This window comes from Lacerta agilis, chromosome 2 (assembly GCF_009819535.1).
Source record: "Lacerta agilis isolate rLacAgi1 chromosome 2, rLacAgi1.pri, whole genome shotgun sequence".
In the NCBI taxonomy this organism is placed as follows: Eukaryota; Metazoa; Chordata; class Lepidosauria; order Squamata; family Lacertidae; genus Lacerta; species Lacerta agilis.
The window spans coordinates 28,767,369-28,791,970 of record NC_046313.1 but is presented as its reverse complement, the minus strand read 5'-3'; the positions used below and the strand labels follow the sequence as shown (position 1 = coordinate 28,791,970).

The 24,602-nt window shown below is 46.4% G+C and overlaps 1 protein-coding gene across 3 annotated transcripts; it reads right to left on the bottom strand.

Moving 5' to 3' along the window:
- Positions 1–5,429: 5,429 nt before the first annotated feature.
- LRRC45 (leucine rich repeat containing 45) lies at positions 5,430–24,571 on the bottom strand. 3 transcript variants are annotated; one of them, XM_033139111.1, is made up of 18 exons: positions 24,502–24,571; positions 20,619–20,931; positions 19,057–19,118; positions 18,138–18,208; positions 17,621–17,799; positions 16,100–16,228; positions 15,321–15,433; positions 14,016–14,074; positions 13,352–13,429; positions 11,595–11,730; positions 11,293–11,370; positions 10,737–10,848; positions 10,176–10,246; positions 9,350–9,442; positions 9,009–9,101; positions 8,147–8,320; positions 7,327–7,474; positions 5,430–6,323 (listed from the first exon to the last, which is right to left on the bottom strand). In XM_033139111.1, the coding sequence occupies exons 2-18, from the start codon at positions 20,854–20,856 to the stop codon at positions 6,127–6,129; spliced, it is 2,031 nt and encodes a 676-aa protein (XP_032995002.1). In that variant the 5' UTR covers positions 20,857–20,931; positions 24,502–24,571; the 3' UTR covers positions 5,430–6,126. The 3 variants fall into 3 exon arrangements, with proteins under 3 accessions (XP_032995002.1, XP_032995003.1, XP_032995001.1); XM_033139112.1 differs by lacking the exon at positions 24,502–24,571 and adding an exon at positions 21,132–21,167; XM_033139110.1 differs by lacking the exon at positions 24,502–24,571 and having other exon boundaries at positions 20,619–21,119.
- Positions 24,572–24,602: the final 31 nt, after the last annotated feature.

Below are 24,602 nucleotides of genomic sequence, written 5' to 3'. Positions count from 1 at the left end.
GGGGCAGAGCAGGAGATGCCCAGATCTTAGGACCCAGCAGGCGCCTGCGAGATTGGGAGCAACCCGCCGTAGCTTAGCAACTGACTGGTGCACTGCCTGGTGGCGCCTGGAACAGCAGCAGCCAGCACCGTCGGCGGCAGGGAGGGGTGGGGAGATGGTCAGAATCGGGCCCTTTGCAGTCACAGAATCGTAGAACCCGGGAGTTGCAGGGGTTCCCCCGAGCCTAGGGTCGTCAAGTCCAACCCCCTGCAATGCAGGAATCACGGCTACAGAACCCCTCCCAACCCTCCTCTGTTTAGAAACTTCCAGTGAAGGAGAGCCCTGCGCCTTCAGAGGCAGCCCCTTCTAGTCTAGTAGTTATTTGCTGCCTTGCATTTATGCCCTGCCTTTTCTGCCAAGGTGCTCGAGATCCTGGAAGAACAAAAGTTCGTTCTGGTCTCCCAGTGGCCAGAGTCAGGCACCCATAAGAAGCCCCATAGCAGGGCATGGCCTCAACAGCTTTGGCCCCACTCCTGTTTGAGTGGTAGACTACCACCACCTCCAACATAGGGTAGGTGTAGCCAGGATTAAATGTTTTTTTTGGGGGGGGAGCAGAACCTCGGTTAGTTAAGTATTTTGTATTAATCTACTTGATTTACCCCCTGCCCCCCTTGGCTACTCCCATGACCTCCAATACTAGTCTTATTCTGCCAGCACCATGTTATCCTCACAACAAGCCTGTGAAGTAGGTGAGGCTGAGAAAAGTGTGACTGGCCCAAGGTCACCCCATGAGAACTTAATGGCTGAATGGAAATTCGAACCCTTGGTTCTCTGGCCCTAACTCCAAGAGGTGGGCAGATGTGTGAGGTTGGATGACCATCTGTCATAGATGCTTTAGCTGAGATTCCTGCTGATGGGAGCTGGACCCCAACATTACCTGGAGGACCAGAAGTGCCCTATCCCTGTGGGGAGTCAAACACTGCAACCACTACATGACTGTAGATAGGGGGTTGGCACCTTTCTGCTGGCATGGCCACTGCGCCTTTAATGTCTACAGCAGTCTGGTGCTGCTGTTTATCTTGAGTCAGATTGAAGTAATTGTTATGTGTGCACAGTATGGTTATTCTGTTGTGAACCACCCTGTGGCCGCATATAAAGGGTGATGCTGACATTCCTTAATAAACAAGCATGCAGGCATTCCGCTACAACAGAAAAGGCTGTGGCTCAGATCTGCTTTGTGTGGAAAAGGTCGAAGATTCACTCACTGGCACCCCCAAGGTGGGGCTGGGAATGTATTCTGCCTGAAATTCTGCAGAGCTGCTGCCTGCCAGTGTTGGTAATACTGAGCTACAAGGCTGTGTTTTGTATTCTTTAGGGATGTAATGGCAAAGCTTCAGCTGTAGAGTTTCTGTCTGTGATGAAGCCAGGGTGTCGTCCCCCCCCCCCCGGCCAGAACTTGACGTTCCGGCATCTCTCAGGTAGGCGCCATTGCTATTATAAGAGAATGAGGGAGGCGTCCATGGTGAGTTCTGGCACCTCTTTTTCTAGAAAAATAGCACTGGATCATGTAGCCATTAGTGTCTTGAGGGGAAGTGGCAGCCCTAGCCCTGCACTGCAACTCTGTGGCTATGGTCAGTAACTTGTTTTACAGAGCTACTTTGAGGGCATCCTGTCAAATGGGATGAAAGAGGCTAGGTTAGCCCTTATGCTCCATTACTGCAGCAATCAGCCTTTCAGTGCATCTCTGGAGTGGCAGAGGCGGGTCTGGAATTTCCAGTTGTTGGTTCCTCCTAAATTGTGACCTGGTGAGGAATTGTGATGTGAACCCTCAATGCTCCATCAGGCAGCTATATTAGGGGATGTTTAAAAGCCCTGATACATAACCTCAAATGAACAGCCTAGTGGAGGCAGCTTCCCAGGCATGAGTGCAGAAACACCCAGCTGCTTTCCTTGCCCTGGAGGCCAAATCAGGCAAACACTCAACACAAGGAACTGTCTCTGCAAATCATCTTTCCACAAAGCTGCTGGAAACACAGGTGCCTGAGAACGGGTAATTGACACCCAATATGGTGTCATGGTTATAGTGTTGGACGAGGGGCTTTGAGACCAGGGTTCAAATCTCCATTCGGCCATGAAGCTTACTCACAGCTTGACCTTGGACCAGCCACTGTCTCTCAGTCTAGCCCAGTGTCTTTGCCCAAAAAAGGTTGAAAAACACTGGTCTAGCCTACCTAACAGGGTTTTTGTGATGATAAAATGGAGAGGGGAAGAGCCGTGGACACCACCTTGAGCTCCTTGGAGGAAATGTAATGATAACTCAGTTTCAGCACCGTTCACGTGGGCGCCATTGCCATTATAAGAGAACAAGGGAAGCGTTCATGGTGAGTTCCGGCACCTCTTTTTCCTAGAAAAATAGCACTGTGTATGTGTGTGTACGTGTAATGTTTTCTCTCAAACTCCAGCCAAGAGAATTTATGAAATTATGGCACTCTCAGGGCCTGAGGGGGTGGAGTGGGGGAGCTAAGTTGCGTCTTTAGGATTGAAAATAGATTTGCCAACCACGGTTGCTGCTTGCTGCAGGCAGCGTCCATGGGGGCGCATTTCTTCTGATCTTTGCTATATAACTTCCTATCAAAGTCATGGTCTAGCAGTCAAGAGTAAGTTCAGGAAACCAGTGTAGTTCTCTGGATAGCAGCCAAGCTGTGACCTAAGAGATGCAAAGCTGGTAATTTCAACCATTTGGCTCTAGGCAAGTAATCATGTCTCTCCAGGGGCATCATTTGGGGGGGGGGGGGTTGCCCCCTATAACTCTTAGACCATATGTGATTATATTTCCAGCCAATGTACTGGTTCTATACATGGTGTATTATAAGCAGTTGAAAGGCCTTTGTATCAGCTATGCCTGTTTATTTTGCATTATGTAGAAAACCCTTTGTTTTAATGCTGTTATTGTTTAAACTGTATATTCTTTTCTTGCAGCCCTTGCTAGGGCAGTGAATAAATAAATGCAAAGGTTAGAAAGTATCTTTTTTAAAAAAAAGAATCGATCTTGTGCATGTTTAATCGCATAATGGCAACTTTTGTGTGCATTTAAAGTGTGACATGAAGCTCAAAGTCACTTTTAGTGTCATATATGACTACTCATCAATCGCCACCCGCACATTACGGAAACCTCAAATTGGCACTGAGATTTAGTGAAATAGCTGAAGATGGTTGCTGATTTGCTGCCCCTTTTGATTAGCTCCCCAAAATGCAGGACAAGCCTAAGAGGGAACAAATTTCTGCTTTCCCACAGAATCAGTCAGATCCCATTAAACACCCATGCAAGGATTTTTTTTTTTTAAGAGTCTGCCTCCATAAAACCAGACGCCTGGGGCACTGTTGATGTGTGCATGGGGGAAGGGATGTCCTTGCCATTGGGCAGAGGGTTGCAGGGCACTGATTACTCCAGACAGACATGAGCAAACAGCACTCAGGTTTCCTCCCAAACCACATAAACAAAGCTTTGAAAGAGCAAGAATAAACTAGGGTAGCTTTGTCCTTTTTCTCACCCTGCTGCCTTTGCAAACACTCTTCTCTAGCTGAGCTGTGTCCTTTCTGTCGTCAGCCATGTTGTTTTTTGTATAAGCAGAAGGACAGTGTGTTAGTGAAGGCAGAAAAGGGGGCAGATACTTGAAATCCCACCTCAAGCACATGCAGTTCTCAAGCACTAATGAACCTACCACCATTAGATCATCCCTAAAACGATAAGAAACTTGAAAAGCTACTGAAGATGTACAAAACTTTACAATTATATCCTCATAGAGTACATCTGCCACAAGGAAGCCATTGGCTAATAAGCCAAGAAAAACTAAGCAGGCCTGTCTTGACCTCTTAGAAGACCATGTGTTAACAAGCTTTAAGTTCAGGCCATCTTCTTCATACAATGCATTTTGTATTTTAACAGGGGCTTGGAAGAGAAGAGAGAAAATATTTCCTTTAGAAAGCCGTTTTGGATTTCTGCCACTTTTGGGGAAATGGAAAGTGTAAGAGTAGAGTGGTATTGCTTCCCCATACAAATGGTGGCAACAATCTGAAAAGAAACAAAATTATTTCTGCACATAATTTGTATTATTGGAAACTGCAAACACACACACCCTACTGCAGTGTTTTTCAACCACTGTTCCGCGGCACACTAGTGTGCCACGAGATGTTGCCTGGTGTGCCGTGGGAAAAATTGAAAAATTACTTTATATATAGTCAATATAGGCACAGAATTAAATTTTTTAACATTTTCTAATGGTGGTGTGCCTCGTGATTTTTTTCATGAAACAAGTGTGCCTTTGCCCAAAAAAGGTTGAAAAACACTGCCCTACTGTGAAGTTTGGTGAACATTCCAGACTACAGAAAGGGGATTCTGCCTCCTCTTCAAAACCCACTGGAGCATTATTATTATTATTATTATTATTATTATTATTATTAAAATTTGTATACCATCCTTCACCTGAAGATCACAGGGTGGTTCATAATAGAATATAAATGAGCTACTTCATTTTTGTAGTTGTATGAAGGGTGGGTAGACATACATGGGTCTTGTTTGCATGACACAGGAAGCCAAACCTTTGCATAGTGAGAGATGGCAAGAGTGTGTAGCTCTTGGAGAGGAGCTCACAGTTGTTGTATTCCTCCCTGGTGCTTTTAGCTGCTGTGCTGAGCTAAGCCAAGATGTGTTATCTGAACTGGAGCTTGTGGTTAAGTAGTCTCATCACTAACCACAGTGCAGATGGCATGCTAAACCAAACATTAGCTGAGCTCAGTGCAGTTTGGCAACATAAAGGACAAGGGAGAAGGAAAGCAGCTGAAAGCTTTTCCCCAGGGAGACTGCATGGTCTCGCTAAGCTAAGGTTTGGCTTAGCATGTCTCGTGAACCAGGCCATTGTCAAATTATACATAAACAACAGCGTCATAGTTATATGTGAAAAGACACATAGAATGAACACTGGTCTGTGTACAAACCGGCCCTTGAACCGGAGCAAAAGTACAAACATTTCATTTTCATCTTGCTTTTAAAGCTGGAATTAAAAATGAACACCAAGCTTGTCACTCCCATGCTCACAACTCCCATGAAAGGAACACAGCAAAATCTGGAAACCAGTCCCAACTTCTAAGCCACAGCCCTTGATGCCACCAACTAGAACTCTGTCATCGATGAAGGAAGGTGACTCTTCTTAGCACCAAAACGGATAAGGCTCCATGGATGTGTAAGCCTTAAGCCTCTGTTACACAGATAGGGAACTTGTGGTCTTCCAGCTTTCATTGAACTAAAACTCCTGTCCTCCCTGACCATTGGTCATGCTGACTGGGGTTGAAGGGAATTGGGAGTCCAACAACAGCTTCAGGACCACAGGTTCCCCATCCTTGCCACTCAAGCCTGTACCACTTTCAGGCCAAGGAAATAATGCACCGGCAGCTAGAGGTTCGCACACTGTAATGATCACTTTAGAAAGCTGCAACAAGAGGGCTCCTCCCAAGCATGGAAGGCAAATTATATGCTCTGTAGAAGGAGCTGGTGGATGTAGAGAAGGCTGCACAAAGCAATTCCTGTCCCAACCTTCTCCGTGGAATAGAATTTTCCCCATGTCTGCATCAGTAGTCCCTGTGCAGGTGAAAGTCTGGCGTGGGAAATACCTACATGATCTGGGGTATCTGAGAAATTGGTGCTTTCACTTGTTCCTGATACTGTAGGATAGTTGACCACATTGCTGCTGGGAGGGGGCTTTTGCTTCAGGTCATGCCGCTGAGGTAATGTGCATCAGACCAAAGGCCGAGGCCAATGCTTGTCATATAGGAAGGCATATTTCCTGCTCATGCGACCAGACCTTTCTGTGGTCTCACAAACTGGAATGGATGGCTTTGCTTTGGAGACTACCTCACAGTTTGCAGGTTTAAAAACAAGACTTGGCTTTGGTGCAGACCATTAAAATGGTTCCTAAGGCAATGGCAAACACTCCAATGATACCTCAGGCTCAGCCTCAGGTAAGCTGATGCAATGCAGTCTCTCTTGCAGGATCTCCCAGCGACATAAGGAAGATGGACTCCATGATAATCCACAACCTGTCCACAGTAATAATGCTGAGACTCCATTCCTTGAAGCCAGGATCCTCATGCTCACTTTTGGGGGCTCTGAGTGCTTCGCGGGGAGCCCTGCACGTAAGACATGATGGCGTTCTGAAGAAAGCTGACTCGCTGGGCTTCCTCCTCCCTCATCCTGGAGATCTCTGCCTCACGAACCCGCAGCTTCTCCAGTAGGCTTGAGACTTCACCCTCTTTGTCCAGTAGCGCCTCCCGGTGGTTGCTGGACAGAACTACATAAAGAGGAACAGAGCATCAGCGCACCAAGACCTCTGTGGTCCTCAGGATTCTGAAAATGCTTTTGGGCCTGGGATAAGCTTTACACAGCAGTGGCAGTAAACCAGAAAGCCCCTATTGCCCATAGGATCTCTGCTGGTGGAGAAATCTAGGTTTCTTCTTTGAATGTAAACCTCCTAGAATGACAAAATGGACAAACCTCTCTCTTGCTAACTGTGACAAGTCAGTCCCCCAGCTCCAAAGATGCTACTGGACAAGAGCTGCAGTTGCACTGCTGTTTGGGGAGTTGGCATCTGGGATAGCTGGGAGGCAGAAATAAGAGAGGGTTCCCCGATCTTCTCAATCCTGTGGGCTGGATGTGACATTGTCCCCCAGCTGGTAGACTGCAAAGGTCCCACCTTTACACCTCTTGCTCATCTATGAGCCACTTAATCTTCTACTCCTGCCCTGCATCAAACACTTCCATTTTTCTTTATGTGCTCCTCTCAGTGAGAGGCTGCCACATGGATTCCAGACAGCCCTCTCATTTCCTCCTCCTTTGCTGGGACTCTCCATGAGCCATCTCTGCCTCCTTCAGTCCCAAATCTGCCAGCAAGAGGGAAGCAGGATGCAAAAGGTCCCATTTGTCAGACACAGCTCCAAGGCATCAAAGGATGCAAAACAGGGCTACATGAGTACTTGGTGGAGTTAGAAATACAGTGGCACCTCTGGTTACGTACTCGTTCCGGAGGTCTGTTCTTAACCTGAAACTGTTCTTAACCTGAAGCACCCCTTTAGCTAATGGGGCCTCCCGCTGCCGCTGCGCCTCCAGAGCATGATTTCTGTTCTTATCCTGAAGCAAAGTTCTTAACCTGAAGCGTTATTTCTGGGTTAGCGGAGTCTGTAACCTGAAGTGTATGTAACCCGAGGTACCACTGTAAATCACCTTGGTCTCACAGGCATGGCATACCACCCTGTTTCTTGCAGCTTCCGAGGAAGCAGACACACACCATTCCCTACCTTTCAGCTGTCGCTCCAGGGCTGCAATCTTCTCCCGCAGCCCTTCCTGTGCCATCCTCTCGGCCTCAAGGTGTCCTATCTGCTCCTGCAGACCTATTCGCACTTTGTTGATCTCAGTTACCTTCTCCTGTTCCTTGCTGCTCAACTCCTGCCATCCGAAATACAGGCGACAAAGCAAGTCAAGAGGGCTGCAGGCTGAGTATGAACTATTTCAAAAGCTCAGAGGAGCCACCCATCCCATCCCTTCCCTGTACTTGAGTGGGGCAGGAATCTACCATCTCTTACGTATACCCAATTCTACACCAATTCAATACTTCAATCAGTAGAAATTGCATGTGTTAGAAAATTTAATCTTGGGTTTTCTGGCGGTGAAGGATGCCCTACTCCCACTTTCTCCACTTTATTTTATTATTAATTATTATTATTATTGCTTCAAGGTAAAGGTAAAGGGACGCCTGACCATTAGGTCCAGTCGTGGACGACTCTGGGGGTGCAGCGCTCATCTCACTTTACTGGCCAAGGGAGCCGGCGTACAGCTTCTGTGGCCAGCATGACTAAGCCGCTTCTGGCAAACCAGAGCAGTGCATGGAAACACCGTTTACCTTCCCGCCAGAGCGGTACCTATTTATCTACTTGCACTTTGACGTGCTTTCGAACTGCTAGGTTGGCAGGAGCAGGGACCGAACAATGGGAGCTCACCCTGTCGCGGGGATTCGAACCTCCGAACTTCTGACCGGCAAGCCCTAGGCTCTGTGGTTTTGCTTAGGCAATTTATATATCACTCAATCACCACGGCCTCCAAACCACACTCTCCATTCACCTGCTGAAGTTCTTCCACCCGCCTCTTGAGCCCTTCCACTTGTAGGCTCAGGTGGCCCTCCTTAGACTGGGCCTCGGCCACCGCTTGCTTCTGCTGCAGGCAGTAATTCTGAGCCTCGTCGCGGGACTGCATCATCAGCCGCAGCTTTTCCTCCAGGTGTTCCTGTCGCTGTTGCTGCAAATCCCAAAAGGGGGTGTGAGAGGAGGGGGTGGGAAATCAACTGCTTGAAATTATATATATAACACTGGCATGCACTAATTTGGGCTGTCTTCCAGTTAAGGAAAACCTCCACCCATTATTGGTGCAAATTTTAATCCTTTAGTTATTCGACTGAAATTGCACGCAACTTTTGAAAAGGCCATAGCTGTGAAGCAAAAAGCATAGATTGTGGGCTCATGTTAGCCGTGTGTGTGTCTGGGAAAGGGGAATCCCTATTTCTAAGGCCGTGCTTGCCACCTGCAGTTTTTGGAAGTAGCAATACAACATGATGTTGAATTCGCTTCCAAGTGTGCAGTTCTGCAACATAAATTTTGCTGTTCTGCAGAGGCAAGAAAACACGAAGCTGCCACTGAAAATGCCAACACTCCCCCACTGCTCCAAAATGATTATCCCCTCTCTCTCAAACTGGTTTCACACCCTGATGCTATGACATGGAGAGTTTCCCGGCCCTGTTTCCACATCACTGGGTGCCACTCGTTTGGTTGGGGAAACACAGTGATGTGATACGATGTAGGCGGTACAACACATTATGGATGGAATGGGGACAAGTCAAGTGGTTTGCTGCTGTTGCGGCTTCTGCAACCACCCACCCCTTTTTTTCTTATAACATGTAGCTCCACCCTCAGCACCCAGCCGCACTCACCTCTTCCAACCTGGCTTGGCTCTTGGCTCTGATGAGCTCTTCCTCAATCTGGCCTCGCTCTACAAGGGCAGCGGCTTTCACTCGGCTCAATTCCTGGTTACAAAAGCAAAAGAGGGCATTACGTGACAACTTCGGGTTGTTAAGAACCTTGGTGTCACTTCAGCTTCTCCTAAGCGATCTCATCCGACAGGACGTATTTGGATGCAAGATCCTAGAGGAGGTCGAAAAACAACGGAGGGTAGGGACTGGGTATGTTTTTCACGCAAAGGTTGGCTATGGCAGTAAGCAGCTTATGGCTGGGACTTGGTACCCTGCGGCAGATCTGCTGCCGTTCCACTCACCTCCTCAAGCCCTATGCGGATGGCTTCCAGCCTCTGGATGCGCTCCTGCAGGGACCGCTCACTTGCCTCCATGTGATGGCTCAGGTGTTCTACCTGCATTATGAATGGCACAAAGGAAGGGGGTACATAACAGCACCTGAGCACCATTGAGTGTAACCCCTTCAGCAAATGGGGACCTTGTCATCCTCAGCTCAGAAAGGGATGTTGGGCTCCACTCTGTCCCAAATGGTTTTGGAGCAAAGCCTTCCTTTCAATATATATACATAAATGAACCAACCTCCTGATAAGAAACAAGGACTGATTCAGACTACGGAGCTTCTGCTTAGAGTCAGTCTAACCAAGCAAGCCACACAGGCTAATTGGGGGGATCCCTCAAGGGGAAATGTATTTCCCCTGCCCCAGACTCTTGGGAAGATAGATCTGAAATGTGGGAACCATTGTGAAAGCATCCAGTCCTTTGTATGGAGAAGAGGGAAATGGAGATTGCAATTGGGGAATTCCCCCCAAAAGGGAACAAAAGGCCTTTCCACTCCCCCCCACTTCCCCGGGCCTTGCTGTCCCCCTGAGGGCACCCCCCTTCCTTTTCACTTCATTCAGTCATGTGAAATGAGAAAGGGACTGAAATCTCTTGTAGGAAAAACTCTGCGACCCTACATCCTATGCAGCAAAGATGCTAAATGAAGGAATTAAATTTTCACCTGAGACAGAGAGTTAGCTTGAGGAAGCTCTGCCTCCTTGAGAAGGGGTCTGTGTTTGTCTTCTTATCGTGCCACACACACCCCTCCCCAGGGACGCTGCTGAAGGACTTGGCTGTCCTCAACCTCACCTCCTTCAGCCGAAGGGACTCTGCATCTTCAAGGACCTGCTTGAACCTCTTCTTCTCCATGTCCAAACGTTCTGAGGATAAGCAGGGAGAACTACAATGAGGTGCCAGCTGCTTGATCCTTCACCCATTCACCTCTTCTGCAGAATCCAGACTGCATCTTACATTCAACAGCTCCAGACTCCCCAAATCCTGCTTACCTTCCTTTGCCAAATCATTTTTTTATTCATTTTCCAATAATACAATAATAATTTCCATTACAAGTATTCTTCTTATCTTAATACAGTTTGGCTTTTTAAGGCCACGACTTCCATCAAACCTTCCTTATGATTTCCTAACATTCATTAGTAATTTCTATTCTTCACAACTTAAAAAAGGTAAAGGGACCCCTGACCATCAGGTCCAGTCGTGTCCAACTCTGGGGTTGCGGCGCTCATCTCACTCTATATCACTGCTAAAAATTATACCACCTAAATTTATCACTAAAATTCCATATACAATGACCTTTGGATTTTAACTTACAAAGCTTCTTGCAATCCTACCAACGTATCAAATCCTGGTTACCTTCAGCCTGTACAGCCCGCAGCTTCATTTCTGCAGTTCTGTGGGTCAGGTCCTCCTTCACCTGGAAGAGCTGCTCCTGCTGTGCTTTGCACCTTCTTTCCAGGTCACTCACCTAGAAGGAAGTCACTCTCATGATACCCAGGCAAGCCCAGTCTCTGCACCCTGGACTGCTGGGACAAGGGGGAGAGGCAAGAGCCTGGCAGCAGGAAAAGGAGAAGATGGGCTGTTAGGAGTTCCTGGGGTGTGTGTGTGTGTCTCAGGTAAGCTACCCATTGCAGATACTCAAGAAGAAGAAGCAGTGTTTGGATTTGATATCCTGCTTTATCACTACCCGAAGGAGTCTCAAAGCGGCTAACATTCTCCTTTCCCTTCCTCCCCAACAAACACTCTGTGAGGTGAGTGAGGCTGAGAGACTTCAAAGAAGTGTGACTAGCCCAAGGTCACCCAGCAGCTGCATGTGGAGGAGAGGAGACGCGAACCTGGTTCACCAGATTACGAGTCTACCACTCTAAACCACTACACCACACTGGCTCTCTTTCTCTAGCCATTCTCTTACCTGATTCTTGAGCAGGAGGTTTTTCTCATGGGCTGCTGAAAGTTCTCGCTGAAGTGTTGCCTCTCGATTAGCAGATGCCTACAAAGGCAGGCAGGGGCAACTATCAGTTCTTCTTCCCCTACTTTTCTTTCATCCTCCTCACATACCCCCTATGTAGCACCGCTTCCCATACCACCACCACCACCACATCAGCTCTGGGCACCTTTCCCAACAAAGGCTTCCATGCTGAGGCATCAGGCAGTGCCACCTGCCACTTGCTAAGCCACGGATGGCCCCAGTCTGCCCAGATCACCCCGGCCTACCATTTTGTGCTGCTGCAACTCTTTGGCCTGGCTCTCAACCAGCCTCGCCTGTTCCTGCTTTGCCGTGCTCAGCAGCTCTCCCAGGTTGCACACCTTCTGCTCGGACAAAGCCAAAGCGGCCTCCGTCATTTGGAGCCTGCAAGGCAGGAAGTGTCGCGTGAGCCACTCCAGCTATGCTCAAGACTGCAGTAGATTAGGGACATGCAGCAAAGCAAACGCCTGAGCGCTTGTGGCCAGAATCAGATGGTGGAGGAGACATATTGTCCTGCATAATCGCTTTCAACCTGAAGACCTTTGCAGCCACAAAACCTCATGAGCAGAGTGGAGGAGACATTCTCAAGAGGAGTTAACCCAGTATAACAAACTTTCACACGGTTTTCAGGGATGAGGAATTTGGTGCCCTCCCAATATTTGTTGGACTACAACTCCCATCATCCCTCACCACTGGCCAGGCTGGCCAGGGCTGATGGGAGTTTGCGCCCAACATCATCTGGAAGGCCACATGCTCTCCATGCCTCCGAGAAATATGTTCTTAGATCAACATCAACTCTATGGTTTTATGATTCTATGATAAAGAAGGACCTGTTCTCGCTTGACTATCTCCTCACCACTCCGGGGTGAACATCAACCATTGTGTGTGAAGGATCAGGATGTGTTTTTGATAGATATTTTAAAAATACAATAAAAATACTAACCTAATTGAAATATTAGCGGTAAGCCACCTTGGTGGAATGTAAATAATTGTGATAACCAAATAAAGAGACAGCATATCCATTTTATCCTACAGGATGCTGGAAAACCATTTCAGCATTCATGCGACACAGGTCAAGTCCAATGTATTTCTCCAGGCTTACACTATGACAGTAATCTTCCACCTTTTGAGACTTGGGACCACCTTCTGCCAAGGCATGCATTTGGGGACCCACCTCTTAATTTTTAGCTGCATTTCTGCATAGTGGTAGTGCAGTTGGTGTGACTCGCTGTAGATCAAATTGTGATCCAGTAGGGAGCCCTGAGTGCTCACTAGAAGGACAGATCCTGAAATTGAGGCTCCAGTACTTTGGCCACCTCATGAGAAGGGAAGACTCCCTGGAAAAGACCCTGATGTTGTGAAAGATGGAGGGCACAAGGAGAAGGGGACGACAGAGGATGAGATGGTTGGACAGTGTTCTCGAAGCTACTAACATGAGTTGGACCAAACTGCGAGAGGCAGTGGAGGATAGGCGTGCCTGGCGTGCTCTGGTCCTTGGGGTCACGATGAGTCGGACACGACTGAACGACTGAACAACAACAAGGGAGCATAGCTGTCAACTTTCCCCTTTTTTAAAGGGAAATTCCCTTATTCTGAATAGGATTCCTCGCAAGAAAAGTGAAAAGTTGACAGCTATGGTAGGGAGTCCCAGTAGCGAGAACAAGATGGTATATTAGATGGGTCACACCATCCATTTAAAACTCTCTTGGACCATTTTAACAGTCATGGCTTCCCCCAAAGAATCCTGGGAACTGGTTAAGGGTGCTGGGAACTGTAGCTCCGTGAGGAGCTGCCTAACAGCTCTCAGCAACCCAAACTACAGTTCCCAGAATTCTTTGGAGGAAGCCATGACTATTAAAGTGGCATAAGAGGGCTTTAACTGGATGGTGTGGATGTAACTCTTTAGACTGAGATTTCGCTTGAGCCAGATATCTGGTTGGAAATGAAATCCTTCTTTTTCCAACTCCCTTGCCCAGCGGGTCCCCAAAGTGTTGCTGCTCCTTACTTTGCTTGTAGCGAGTTCAAAACGGAATGTCGCTCCGTCAGGGCCTCTTGCAACTGCCCAATTCGTGTCGCTGACACCCTGCATGGAGAAGAGAGGCAATACCCAGGTATGGGACTATCTGTAAAATATACTTTGTAGCAAGAGAAGGGAAGGGAGAAGCCAAGTTGTGGCAAAAGTACTGGTTAAAATGCGACAAAGCAGAAGGAAGATTCCTAGAAATCCTTAAAAAAACAAACAAACCACAGCATACTTTGTAGATAGTTCCTATGGGACAAGTAATGCTTTACAAGGATTCAGCACTCTGAATAACTTCTTTTGGTATTTTTGTAAGCTGCCTTTGACTATATGAGGAAAGGCGGGTACAAAAAAACCCCCCATTTTAAATGAATGAATGAATGAATGTATTCTGACTGCTAGTCCAGAAGACCAATTAGGGTCAGCACAGATGTCACGGATGTACCATACAAAGTGAAGCGAAGTAAAATAAAATAGCAATATCTCTAAACTTCCACAGTGGAGGTATCCTCTTTTTGAGATGCTCCCTGTCCCATGCTACCATTTCTTTTTGGCGTAATGCCTTAGTAGCACCTGAAAACAACACTGAGGAACCATGGTCTGGACTCAGCTGAGGAGGGAAAAAATCTGCAGCCCACAATCCACTCACCTACTGCTGTGGTTCATCGCCTCTCGCTGCCTGTCAATGGTGTCCATCATATCCAGGTACTGGAAATCACATATGTATAAAATCAGTAACCTGAGTTTGAAATTCAAGCAGCAGGCAGGCAAATGTACTCAAGAGTATTGGGACAGTCGATCTTTTCTAGCCTCAGGCCACAGCTTTTCTTCCCAGCCCTCCAGTTAACGTGTCTATGGATTTTTAATCCCACCCTTCTACTAATGAGCACAGTGCTTCCTCCCTGCATTTTAACTACACAACAATCCTCTGGAGCAGGTTAAGTTGAGAGGTAAGGTAAAGGTAAAGGTAGCCCTGACTGTTAGGCCCAGTCGCGGACGACTCTGGGGTTGCGGCGCTCATCTCGCTCTATAAGCAGAGGGAGCCGGCGTACAGCTTCAGGGTCATGTGGCCAGCATGACTAAGCCGCTTCTGGCAAACCAGAGCAGCACACAGAAACGCCGTTTACCTTCCCACCGGAGTGGTACCTATTTATCTACTTGCACTTGACGTGCTTTCGAACTGCTAGGTTGGCACGAACAGGGACTGAGCAATGGGAGCTCACCCTGTCGTAGGGATTCAAACTGCTGACCTTCCAATCGGCAAGCCCTAGGCTCAGTGGTTTACACCACAGCGCCCCCGTTTAGAGGTAGCATGGCCTAAACTCATCCAATTAGATTTATGGCTTGAACCTGAGTTTCCCCAGTCCTAGCCTTAAGCTCTATTTGCAAGACCGCAAGTCTTTCTTTGTTGTGGGAATGCTATCACTGTAGTCACAACAGCTGAAGGTAAACACCCAGATGCTGAAGAGCAACAGGTTAGATCCACAGGTTAAGGAATTAAGTTTTCTTAGCTGGACTAGTTCAGATGATATTTCTGGGAGTCCAAGAGTTACACAGACCTTTGAGCACTGAGAGGGCTTCTCCTACCCATTTCTCTTGGCTTCAGCAATTCTACCAGGCCATAGGGATCCAGCAAGATGATTTTATAGTAACAATCCTCCCTAGACCAGACCAGACAAACTGGTTCAGGCTTTCTTCAATTTCTAGTATGTTCAATATGTTCAAAGTAGTTTGCCATCTGAAGTTGAGAGGGTTCTGTAGATCAGAACGACTTCCTCTGGCAACTTGGGAGGAATCACCAAGTGAGGTTAAAAATGCAAGGCCCTCAAGATCAAGCACCATTACAAATTAACCCTTGCACTCCATAGAGAACCTGATTGAATCCATGGATGAAGAAGACAGGACAGCTCCGTAGCACATGCCACCAAAAAACTATCAAGGAAAGCCAACAAACCTGTCTAGAGTTCTTCTCCTTCAAGCTTATCACCTCTTTGCTGAGCACTTGGGTCATGCTCCGACTCTTGCAGAGGATGTTTTGACGTTCTTGGTTGTGTTCCATGGCTTGATCTGGGCCAGAGGGAGAGAGAGAAAGTGCATAAATGAAACTTTTCACCAAATATTCTGCTCAGGGTGAGGAGCCAGTGATGTGTAGCCGATAGGACATTGGACCCGGACCTGGGAGTCTGGGGTTCTAGTCTCCACTCAGCCATGAAACTCAGTGGGTGATCTTGGGCCAGTCACTAACTCTCATCCTAATCTACCTCACAAGGCTGTTGCCACCTTGAGCTTCTTGGGAGAAAAGGGGCGGGATATAAATGCAATCAACCAACCAATCGTACAACAATGACCAATAAGGTCAGTTTTGTCCCGGAGTCACAAATGTGAAATCCAACAATTGCTGTTAGTACGTTCCCTGTGCATCTGGCGTCAGAATGGGGAGTGTAACATACTCTTTGCTGGAGTAAACCAAACACTCTGTTTTCAACAGGGGCCTATCAGTTACCTCTGAGAAGCCCAAACTAAAAAAACCTAGCAGATGTGCTGCCCTCCTTCCCAGCCCAGGATGTACTGTCAACTTCAAAGAACTGTGAGCCTGTCTGAAAATCTTCTTTGGTCTCAGGCTGGATGTTGACCTCTTGTCCCTCTTGTACAGGACTGCTGGGTACAGGGCAGCCCGCTGCAGCAGCTGAATGTAGAACTCCAAGCACGTAAAGGGTTGGCGCAGCTGCTCACCCACAGCCTTCAGGATGTCACTGGGCACATTGTTCCCGGCCAATTCCAGTTGTCGTAGTGCCCGGTTGCTATGCAGGCAGTTCAGGAGTGCACGGCCCCCCAGGAGCCCAATGTTATTCCAGCGCAGATCTAAGTAAGAAGAAAAGCACCACACACGACCACCAGTTAAACACAAGATCTCGCTTTCCCAAGTTTTCACACACCAGCAGCTGAAACTAGGCCACTTTGGGGGATGTTACCTATAACTGCAATTCATCAAGGGTCCAGTGAAAAGGGCTGGGAGGCTAATCTCTGGTGGCATTCCCCTTCATGTCTTTTTTTTGTACTAGGGAGATAAATGCTCGCTGAACTGCTGCAAAGTTTAGCAAAGCAACAGATCCATACTTTATTATACGTGTGTGAAACGCACAGTATAATTCTATGCACAATTAGAGGTGCTCAAGCCCATTAATTACTATGGGTTTACGTGTGCACCAAATTATGCACAGGGCTCAACTTGAAAATGCTTATGTAAGGATACTTTGCAGGCTAGGGAGACTGTGTGTGTGTGTGTGTGTGTGTGTGTGTGTGTGTGGTTTTGAGTATTTTGCCATACGTTGCTTCAGGTGCCAGCCAGGCAGCCAATAAAGCTCAATGGCTGAAGGCCTCATGCCAAAAGGCGCAGAACAGGCCACTAAGGCCGTGTCTGCACCTGTACAGTTCTAAACTTCACTTGCCTTGGCTTGGCTGGTCGAGAGCAGGCAAATTTATCTTTCTGACTAGAGTATCAAAATCTGCAAAGTGAGATGCCCAACTGCCTCAGCACCGCCTCCAATTCTGCAGATGCTGCTCGGTAGCGTTTGGTGGCTGCAGTGCAGGAGTCAAATGATCCCAGGGTGAAAGTGGGGCACTGTGCAGACAGGGGTTGGGCACATCCAGGCAACGACCTGCAGATATCTTCAGAAGTAGGCAGAGTCCAAGGCTCAAGCCAGGAGAGCAGCCATTGCTTCCCTGAAAAAGGAACTGGCATGACAAGAAGGGGAAGATGCTTCACTGCTTAGAGCAGTGGTTCTCAAAGGGTGTGGCACCCCCACTGATGTACCCAGGCAGGGAAGATTCAAGGACCATCAAAGAAACATTGAAACATTTCAGTGTGGTATAATATAGTATCAAAATAGTATATTTTTATTTCTAGAATATGGATACCTATCTTTTTAAAATGAGAGCAAGAGCATCAAGTGATACAATCCTAGCTGTGTTTTCCAATGTATTGCTGATCGATTTGGTGTGGCACGAGTCATGGGATACGAACGCGCTGAACCCGGAAGTACCGGAACGGGTTACTTCCGGGTTTTGCAATTCGTGCATGTGCAGACGTGCAAAATGATGTCATGTGGATGTGCAGAAGTGCCGAACCGCGCAGCACACATGCGCAGACGCGGCGCTTCAGGTTGCAGACCTTTCAGGTTGCGAACCGGGGCTCCAGAACGGATCCCGTTCGCAACCAGAGGTACCACTGTAAGTCTGACAGATCGGTCTTACCAAGTTCCCAAAGACTGGAATTGGCTTTCAGCGCCATGGACAGCTCTCCTGCCCCCTGGTGGTTGATCTGGTTATTGCGCAGATCCAGGTACTGGATGTGACCATTGGCGCCAAGGCCCTCGCAGAAAATGGCAAAGCTTTCTTCCCACACGCCCAAGTTGTTCCATTCCAAAGTGAGACTGGAGTTGGGAGCGGGGAAGAGTCAAAAACAAAGGCAAAGAGACCACGTTAGGCAAGAGACATAAGAGCACAGCTAAGACTGGGCTATACACCAAGCAAGGAGCCTTTAATTTTCCTCGCACTCAGTACCAATTTTATGAGGTAATATTGTGTGACAATCAATAATTTTGTAGAGACAAGAAAGAACCCACTCAGTCTTTTCAGTTTCGCTGAGCAACAACAGGAGAAGCTGCTCCCGGTCAGATTTCGAAGAACTCGATGTGATACATGCACACAGCGCACCCCCAGAAAGGTCCAAAAGGAGAAGATGTACCCCGAAATCCCTGTGGCTGCTCACCTCCGGATTGTCTTGTTCTGCCTGAGCAGTTTCCCCAGAGCCTCTGCCCCCACAGATCGTAGGTTGTTTCCCTGAAACAAACCAAGCCCCAGCAGTTAACAGGATAACATATGAGCATGGCAGGGTCAGACCAAAGGCCCACCTAGTCTGTTATCCTGTTCTCAGATGCTTGTGGGAAGCCCTTAAGCAAGCCAGGAGCACAATGGCCCTCTCCCACTCATGGTCCCCAGTAAATGGGATTCAGCTGCTTGCTTTGCCTCGTTGTCAGGTACAAGTACATCTACACTACAAATGACACTGCTTTAAAATAACTTTTTGTACCATAGCTTCGCCCAAGGACTCTTGGGAGTTAGAAACTTGTAAAGATGTTGTGATTAGCTCTTGTGAATGTGAACGTTCAGTGTTATGTTTTTATTTTCATTATCAACTATTATTTTTATGATTCTGCTGTTGTACATCACTTTGTGTTATTTGAACTGAAAAGCAGGGTGAAATTTAATAAGTACATAAATAGACTCCAAGATTCCTTTGGGGAGAAAGCCATGGCGTTTAAACTGCAAAAAATCTGTACTAGCAACACATAAACACGCTACCTACATTTGAGGTCTAGGCTAATCATACGTTGCAACTTAAGCAAAATATTTTGACTTGTGGTGGGGCGTAATGAGGAGCTAGTTATTTCTTATTGGTGCTTTGTTCCACATGTGTTTAGGGCTGGGATTCAAAACCATATGCACAGAACCTGTAAGAGTTGAAAGCAATTAACTGATTCTGAATTCCTGCTTTTACATTCAAAACTGTACCTCTGCCACCGTGAAGATGAAAAATCCAGCCTTTAAAAATATCTGGGATTCTCAGAATTCCAAAGTTGCATTGTAGTCTTTCCTGGACCCCACTACTTGAAGTGTAACTGACTCACCTTCAGATCCAAGGATTTCACAACAGTGTTGGAACAAAGTCCGTGAAGTAGTAGCTTAGCCCCTGTAAGGGTAAAAGGAAAGAGCAGTTAATTTCTGTTTGTACTGCAGGTCTGGCCTCTCAATCCCTGAGTATGAGCAGCAGGAGTCAGCAGGTATTTGTTTCAGTCAGGCAAGCTCTGTAGTTAGCAACTTCTTGCTATGATTCTAACACATTAGTAGCCAAACAGATGCCCTCTATAGGATGTGGACAATTTCCATCAGCCTCAGCCAGCATGGCCAACAGTTAAGGATGATGGATGAGTTGTAGTCCAAAATATCTGGAATACACTATGTTGGCTATCCCTGCTCTAATGGGTGCCAAAAGGTCTTCCTCTGGGATTATGTGTTACCTATAACTCTAGCCTGGAAAAGCTGTTTCAAAGGGGAGGCATAACTCATTTATAGCACCATCTTATGCATGCTGTGAGCTATCAGGCCTAATCCAAAGCTTTGGAACCGGCTGTAGGCTCAAGTACTTAATGGAATGCCCACACTTAATGGACCCACACTTGGAGGTCTGCAGGGGAGAGGTGTCTGGGGGAGGGGGGAGAAGCCTTGAGGGGCAGATAGAGAGTCCTACAGTGCTGCATTTGACCCCTGGGTCTGATGTTTCCCACCCATATTGTAGAAGGGAGTCCCAAAAGGCACACCTTCTCTCAAAAAAAGAAAAAATGGGGCAATTCTAGAGAGGCCATTGGCCTTCTCTAATTGCCCTACAGCTCCTGTTATTTTACCTGAATACCGGTACTTTAAGGCAGTCTTCCTCACGCTTGTGCCTTCTGAATGTTTTGGACTGCAACTCTCATCAGCGCGAGCCCACATGACCAGTGACCAGGGAGTGCAACAAGTGCATCTGGAGGGCAACAAGCTTTCAACCCATGTTTTAGGGTTAGAAATAAGCCTGTATTCTCAGGATGCTGTATTCTGCCCCCACTGCCAATTATTGCATAGTGTAATAAAATTCTGTTTCAGTGTAATATTTTCTGGGGCTTAGTCTGTCAAATGCATCTTCACAATATGGAAAAATGTCCCAGTCTGAGTGACTGGTAATTAGCAGGCGGGGGGAGGGTTTAACCCTTTCCTCCCCTACTGTGGCACTGAGGAAAATCCATTTTCTGCAGAAATCAATTTTACATCTATTCACACATCCATTGTTTGGCTCTTGATGGGATTTCAAATGCAACCTTCATAGAGGCATCATGGTTCTGAATAGTGACCAAATCCTTTTACGGCAATGGCCACCAACAAGTATTCCAAACCCTTTTTTTCCTGGGCCTTCTATGGCAACTTGCAATCTTTTGTTTTATTCCTTCCCAAGTGATACATGGAAACCCCTTTTACAAGAAGCAGAAATTCCCACTTGTGCAACGCAATGAAAACATATGGGTGACAAAGCCACATCAGCAACTAAAGGATGGGTGAGAGGCCATGAGGAAAAGAGGCCACGGACTTTGGCTTTTACAGTCTATTCTCAGGAAAGGACAGAAATCAAGAATTGCCTTATGAACAAACAGAGCCCCACCTTCTTCACTCAGCATACAATTGCTCAGCGTGATCTCAGTGAACTGGAGTTCATCCTGCAAGAGCTTGCCCAGGACCCCGCAGGTTTCCACAGAAAGGGTGTGTGTAGATAAATCCAAGCGGCTTTTCCCTGAGGCTTCCTCCAAATGCTGCAGGATACTTTCCTGGGGTTCAGCACCGCTCTCCTTGCACAGCCTAACGTAGGACCGTCGGAAGTCATCCATCTCTGTGGCAGGCATCAGTGTCACTCATGCCCCTCCACGTAGATGAGGAAATAAGAGGGGTCCTGGTATGCAATGGTAGCCGAGGGTAGCCTGGGGGACAGCAACAGTCAGATATTACCACCCTGATACATGCTGCTGAGTGCTTTCTCTCAGGTAGTCATGCTTTTAAGATTTTAAGAAAACCCCACATAAGGGCACTAGGAATGGCACCAGCCTAACCAACTTTACCCCGAGACAAAGCAGTCACGTTTCCAAACACTCGCTGAGTGTTGCTAGAAATACAGCCTCACCCTTCAACTGCCAGCGCCAGCCTAGGTAACCAAGGGAAATGGAGCATGATGGGTAATGTAGTTAAATTCTTCCTCTGCCAAATCCTATTATTTAGGAAGTAAGGCATGCTGGGAGTTGTAGTTTAGCAGTAATATTTGACTTTCTCACGGACATTCCTTCTGCTAAGGAGTTCTTGTTTTAAACACACAGGGTAGACACACATATGAACATACATACAAACATACATACATACATATGAAATCAAATTAGAATCTGATAAAGAGTTTTAGGTAAAGTTTCTGAAGTAATGAAGGCAACTTAACAAGAACAAGTGTTGGCAGATCAAGCATGTTTAAAAGGTCTCGAGAGACCTTTAGTGCTTGTTTTATGGGGCAGCCGTTCTCTAAAATAAGAGGCACCTGTGGTCTTCGTGTGGTGTAAGAGAACCATTTAAAAATAAATATCTAGTGTGCCTGTTCTACAAGATTCCTGAACATGAGAGAATCAAAATGCAAGTCTGGCTAGTCTCTCATATTCTGTGGAAATGTAAGATGCTGAAATCTGGGGTGCACATTCTGCAGAATACAGGACTTCGGGAAAACTTGTTGATTTTTTTTGGTGTGTTATCAAATTAATGCATTAATTTAACTGGGAAGGATGAAGCCAGCCTTTCACACAAAGATGCCAAGTTGTTGTCTCCATCCCTGGAGGTTTGCCTTGGAATCACACATGTTTTCTGTGAGAAACTGTTATAGAGATGTGGGGCACAATATGACACTACAGTGTGCCATCAGGGATGAGAATTAGACACTTTATGTTTATGTGAGAACAATCCACTTACTTGTAAATTAGTTCACAGTAACAGTTCACTCTCAGGATGAGTTCACACATACATGTTAACCACTCAGTGACTGCAGCAAAAGTAACCACTATCACATTTCAAACATTACCATATTTTCCGGCGTATAAGACAACTGGGCGTATAAGATGACCCCCAACTTTTCCAGTTAAAATATAGAGTTTGAGATACACTCGACCGCAGATTCTCCACCCGGTGTATAAGACAACCCCTGACTTTTGAGAAGATTTTCCTGGATTAAAAAGTAGTTTTATATGCCAGAATATACAGTATGTATCACCTCACACTGCCAAGTACAGTTCTTTTCAATAGAGGCAGTTAATTCTTGTGTCTACAAGTCACTGTCAAATTACAGTGGTTCTGAAATCTGCAGAGACCTCCCCTGAACAAAACTAGACTCACTTGGCTTTTTAAAAGTTTACATTGTCTTAATTGTAAGAAAAATATGTAAATCAATAAGAAATTGGTTGAAACAGTTTCATATATGGGATGTATTCTTACCTTGCCTCACCCATTCTCTCCCTACACCTTCCCTTCAACACTGTCTTGCAGTTTTAAAATTTTTGTTGTGAATATTCTAATTGTATACATTCACACTTTCATACCCATTCATGCCTCAGTAGACAAAAAAATAAAAGAGAGAGAGAGAGAAAATCAAATGAACAGAAGAGTAGGATAGAGGAAAAAGAGAAGTGAAAGTTCTGATCAGTGTGGATTTAAAATTTAAAAGGCTAAATCAGCAGCAGATTCTGCATACATCAGACTCTATTTGAAAGTTTTACTAAAGGAAGAATTGCTGCTCTCTATTGAAAGCATGGAGACAGGGAAGCCGCTAGGAAGATGAGCACTGGGAATGTTGAATACTTGCTGAATTGTGGGAAGAGGTGCAAAGTGTATCAACCAGTCATATCCACGCTATACATTAAAAGCACATGACTCCCCCCTCCAATAATCCTGGGAACTGTAGTGCTCCTCACTGAACTAAAATCTCTCACAGGCCTTGCTTCACATTCCCTTTGAGTGTTTTTGCCTGGTTGGAATATGTCATTGAACTCTGATAATGATTCCTACTAGTCTGGATGGAGGACAATAGGGGTGTGTGGGTGTGTGTGTGTGTAGAAAATAGCCTACTGTACAAAGTAACATTTATATTCATTGCTCTGCCTGCATTTGCCTCTGGTCCTAGCCGACACTGGCATGTAGCCCCTAGAAAGTTGTCCCTAGGGAAAGCTAGACTTTACCTGCCCTAGTGGAATTTAGAGAAAGTGTATGCCATCACATTTCCTTGCTCTGTACCAGGTGTAGGCAATCTAAGGGCCGGGGGCCGGATCCAGCCCAAGTGCCTTCTCAATCCGGCCCACGGACGGTCCGGGAATCAGAATGTTTTTACATGAGCAGAATGTGTCCTTTTATTTAAAATGCATCTCTGGGTTATTTGTGGGACCTGTCTGGTGTTTTTACATGAGTAGAATGTGTGCTTTTATTTAAAATGCATCTCTGGGTTATTTGTGGGGCATAGGTATTTGGTAATATTTATATATATATATATATATATATATATATATATATATATATATATATATATATATAGTCCGGCCCACCACATGGTCTGAGGGATGGTGGAACGGCCCATGGCTGAAAAAGGTTGCTGACCCCTGCAGTCTGTACCCACTATTTGTTTCTCAGCCTGTCATCTGCATCCATGCCAAGGGAGGTTCTGACTAAAATTACCCTGAGAAATAAAACAACTTTATTAGTGTATTTTCTAGTGCCCGTCATACAGTTGGCACAAAGTTATTAAGAGATGGTGACAATAGTTGTATAGAAGCATTTTAGCACTATTTCAGTGTCAGTAGCTCCAGTGCTTAGTTTGCGGACTTAAAGCTTGGTCCTAGCCAAGTACTCTTAGGAAGGCAGCCTAACAGCCCTGCCCTAAACCTTTTGGATGCAGAACGACTTCCAGGAAGCTAAGCAAGCTCAGGAACTGCAACTGTGCGATCCAGTCCTATGAATGTTTACTTAGTAAATCCTACGGAATTAGGTGTTACTAAGTCGCAGTCTTTGATTGCACAAATGTACAAGAGAGGAAGTCCTCTGAACTTAATGGGACATAATTTTTTTTAGGAGTAATTCCTACTGATATAAATTTAATTCCAAGTAAACGCTTTAGAATTATGATCCTGTGGGGCTGGTGGAAAATGCATTTGCAATCTATCCTACTAGCTACCAATTTATTCTGAACATGGTTACTACGAGCAGTAGAGATGTGAGCAGAATCAGCAATGGCAGTGGAGCACAGGAGCAGGCACACGTAGCAATGAGGGCAAAATTAACATTTCCACTACCAAATGAGCAAGAAAACCACCCTTCCTGTCTGAACTTACTCGAGCTGCGGCTCTTACACCGCCTATTTTCTCCCTCTTATCTCGCTTTGGCTTCAGATCCTGGCCTACCCCCAGGTCCCCAGGCCGGACTCCACCGCCCCTGCAAACCAAGGCTTCCCGTTCAGGTCTCTACCTTGGATTACTTACTGAGCCAAGAGAGCACAACGCAAGAGAAGGGGCGAAGAGTTAACTACAACTCCCACAATGCTCAGCCAAGGAGGCCTCTTTTGTCACCGGAAGTAGGATGA